The sequence below is a fragment of the Theropithecus gelada genome, chromosome 16 (genome assembly GCF_003255815.1).
Source record: "Theropithecus gelada isolate Dixy chromosome 16, Tgel_1.0, whole genome shotgun sequence".
Lineage (NCBI taxonomy): Eukaryota > Metazoa > Chordata > Mammalia > Primates > Cercopithecidae > Theropithecus > Theropithecus gelada.
In genome coordinates this window covers 5,923,419-5,927,317 of record NC_037684.1, presented here as the reverse complement: position 1 = coordinate 5,927,317, position 3,899 = coordinate 5,923,419, and the positions used below count along the sequence as shown (strand labels likewise).

General features: G+C 41.3%; 1 protein-coding gene across 1 annotated transcript in view; it reads left to right on the top strand.

Moving 5' to 3' along the window:
• CRLF3 (cytokine receptor like factor 3) overlaps nucleotides 1-3,034 on the top strand; it is a 51,845-nt gene extending 48,811 nt beyond the window's left edge. Inside the window, exon 9 of the mRNA XM_025361782.1 lies at nucleotides 1,258-3,034. Coding sequence (XP_025217567.1) covers nucleotides 1,258-1,514 — 257 coding nt within the window. The 3' untranslated portion in view covers nucleotides 1,515-3,034. The remainder of the gene's footprint in view (nucleotides 1-1,257) is intronic.
• Nucleotides 3,035-3,899: the final 865 nt, after the last annotated feature.

The following is a 3,899-nucleotide window of genomic DNA, read 5'->3' as shown; positions in this document are numbered from 1 at the left end:
GCCGGGCGCGGTGGCTCAAGCCTGTAATCCCAGCACTTTGGGAGGCTGAGACGGGCGGATCACGAGGTCAGGAGATCGAGACCATCCTGGCTAACACGGTGAAACCCCGTCTCAACTAAAAATACAAGAAAATTAGCCGGGCGAGGTGGTGGGTGCCTGTAGTCCCAGCTACTTGGGAGGCTGAGGCAGGAGAATGGCGTGAACCCGGGGGGGGCGGAGCTTGCAGTGAGCCGAGATCGCGCCACTGCACTCCAGCCTGGGGCACAGAGCAAGACTCCGTCTCAAAAAAAAAAAAAAAAAAAAAATCACCAGCCAGAGGCCGGACGTGGTGGCTCACGCCTCTAATCCCAGCACTTTGGGAGGCTGAGGCTGACGAATCACGAGGTCAGGAGTTCGAGACCAGCCCGACCAACATAGTGAAACCCTGTCTCTACTAAAAATACAAAAAATTAGCTGGGTGTGGTGGTGTGAGCCTGTAATCTTAGCTACTTGGGAGGCTGAGGCAGGAGAATCGCTTGAACCCAGGAGGCAGAGATTTCAGCGAGCCGACATCGTGCTACTACACACCAAGCTAGGCAACAGTGTGAGACTCCGTCTCAAAAAAAGAAAGAAAAAAAGAAATTCACTGGCAAGACATGTTAATATTTTGTGTTGTTGGCTGGGCACGGTGGCTCACGTCTGTAATCCTAGCACTTTGGGAGGCCGAGGTGGGTGGATCACGAGGTGAAGAGATCGAGACCATTCTGGCCAACATGTTGAAACCCCATCTCTACTAAAAATACAAAAATTAGCTGGGCCTGGTGGCCAATACCTGTAATCCCAGAGGCTCAGGCAGGAGAATTGCTTAAACCCAGGAGTTGGAGGTTGCAGTGAGTCCAGATCATGCCACTGCACTCCAGCCTGGGCAACAAGAGTGAAACTCTACCTCCCAAAAAAAAAAAAAAACAGTGTTGGTGAGTCAAGAATTTGGTAGAACAAGATTCTTTCTTGTTTGTTCCATAAGAAACAGTCTTGCTATTTCACAGCAGGTAATTTTGTAACACTGTCAAGTTTCTTTTCATGACATTGATATGGGCAGCTCATAGTCTGCTGGAAGAGTAGAGCCCTGGACAGAACTCTAAAATCTGTGTCTAGTTGGCATTCCAGATTTTTTTAGTCTGACTTAGGAAATGAGCTATGTTACCAGTAATCCAGAAACTATTTCAGATCTCTTAGTTATTGCTTACATGTAAATGACTCTTTACCTTAACATTTTAGGTGCAGTTTTTGTCAATGGAAAAGAAATGACGAATCAGTTACCCGCAGTTACCTCTGGGTCCACTGTCACATTTGACATTGAAGCCGTGACTCTGGGAACCTGCAATAATAATGAAGGTGGACACTTCAAGCTTCGAGTAACTATAAGTTCAAATAACAGAGAAGTGGTTTTTGATTGGTTACTTGATCAGTCATGTGGTTCTCTTTACTTCGGATGCTCATTTTTCTATCCTGGATGGAAAGTGTTAGTGTTTTAGATGTTTGGGTGCTTGGCTTTTGTTTTCAGGGTTTAACATAGCTGTCCTCAGCCCAGCATAGTTGTAATTCCTTTAAAAAAAAAAAAGAAAAGTTGAATTCATCTCTAACTTAGGCCGTTGGAAATGGAAAGTGTTTACTGGATTCATTTTGTAATATTTTAGCAAAAAGAGACTTGAATGTTGTGGACAAAATCATGTAATTCAGTCATTTTTATTTTTACCATACTGTTAAATATCACATCACAGTAAAAATCAAATTGGTTTTACAAGTATGAGAAAATATAGAAAGTTCTATACCCTTCCACTCTACTTCTTAAAGTGGTTATTAGACCAGGAAAACTTAATGTAATATTATTTTTTAAATCATCATAAAGGATCCAAGTCCGTGTAACTCTTTAGAATAAAACAAGAGGAATAGATCAGATAGAAGAAGCTGTGTAATGTATTAATACATCCACTCATGTGCTGTCCACATGAATGTGTTGACTGTGCTTTCCATGTTCAGGTATTTGTAAGCAGTGTGGACTTTTATCTCATCTTCAATAATCTTTAAGTCCCCAAAACATTATAATGTTTTCTTTTTTTTTTGAGACAGAGTCTCGCTCTTGTCGCCCAGGCTGGAGTGCAGTAGTGTGATCTCAGCTCACTGCAACCTCTGTCTCCCGGGGTCAAGTGATCCTCCTGCCTCAGCCTCCTGAGCAGCTGGAATTACAGGCGTCTGCCACCACGCCCGGCTAATTTTTGTATTTTTAGTAGAAACGGGGTTTCACCATGTTGGCCAGGTTGGTTTCAAACTCTTGACCTCAGGTGATCCACCCGCCTCAGCCTCCCAAAGTGCTAGGATTATATGCGTGAGCCACTGCACCGGGCCAATTTTTGTATTTTTTTAAATGCTTGACCAAGTGTCTATAATAGGCAAGTAGTACCTTTGGTTCTTTCATTGCAATTTGATTCAGTATAGGCTGCAGTATTTTTACAGGGTAAAACTACTTATGGAAGTAGTATGCACAGCAGTGTTAGCCATTTCATATGTATGTAATATGCACATGTGTGTATCCAACCTGCCTGTGACGTGCATTTTACTCTTTGCAGAGTATGAGCTACAGTCCAGTTTAATGTCAGTTTGATAAGTGGTCTCTTAGCAGACCAAAAAAATACAGGATAAATACTTAACCTTTTTTTTTTTGAAAACTTAAATTTATGTGTAAAATATTTATTTGAAGGACTTTAATATGTAAAAATAATTGTCTTGCTATGCCAGCCGCTACGGATTTTATTTTAATGTGAATTATTTTTTTCATTTTTACCAGTAGTGAAAAAGTAGAAAAGCAAGTATGATATTTTTGTAAGATAATTTATTTGGGGATTCATGTTCCCTGTTAGACAATCATGACCTTTTCTCCTTGTCTTTTTATGTATAAGTAAGTAGAATTTCACTTGTTTAGAGATTAAGAAGATGTTCTAGAATGTACATACCTTGTCCAGCCATCAGAATCAAAATAAAAAACTAAAAAAGTTCAGTGTGTGTACTTTTTTCTTCTGTGAGATTTGGTGAATCCAGTTTTAACCTACTTTTCATTATAAGGGAAAACAGGCTTCTTGTGACTACAGTCATTTTAATAAAACATTGTAACTTGTGAAAGGTTACATGTACTTTCTTCTTGTACTTTCTTTTAAAAAACTTTTTAAAATTATTTTTTGTAGAGAATGAGGGTCTTGCTTAGTCCAGGTTGGTCTCAAACTCTTGGCCTCAAGCAGTCCTCCCCAGCCTTGGCCTCCCAAAGTGCTGCGATTATAGGCATGAGTGGCCACACCCAGCTGGTTACTTGTACTTTCCTATATTCTGTGTCTGATACTGAGCATCTTGCCTGACACGATGTGTGCAGAAAGAATGTTGGATCGAATGAGGATAGATGAGTCGTTTTCTCCAGATATCTTCATCTCATTTAATTCATCAAATATTTCTTGAATGTATTTGTTTCTTAGCCTCTCTAGGGAAGTGACATCTTAATTTATGCCTATACAATCTGCCTGTTCACAGGAGTGCCTTAAACCTAATTTGAGACAGGAGTGGTAATATTTGGAACTCTGAAACTAATTTTTCTTTTTTGAGACAGAATCTCACTTTGTTGCCCAGGCTGGGGTACAGTGGTGCAATCTTGGCTCACTGCAACCTCCACCTCCTGGGTTCAATGGATTTCCCTGCCTCAGCCTCCCAAGTAGCTGGCATTACATGTGTGCACCACCACACCTGGCTAATTTTTATACTTTTAGTGGAGATGGGGTTTTGCCATGTTGGCCAGGCTGATCTTGAACACCTGTCCTCAAGTGATCCTACCGCCTTGGCCTCCCAAAGTGCTGGGATTACAGCCGTGAGGCACTGTG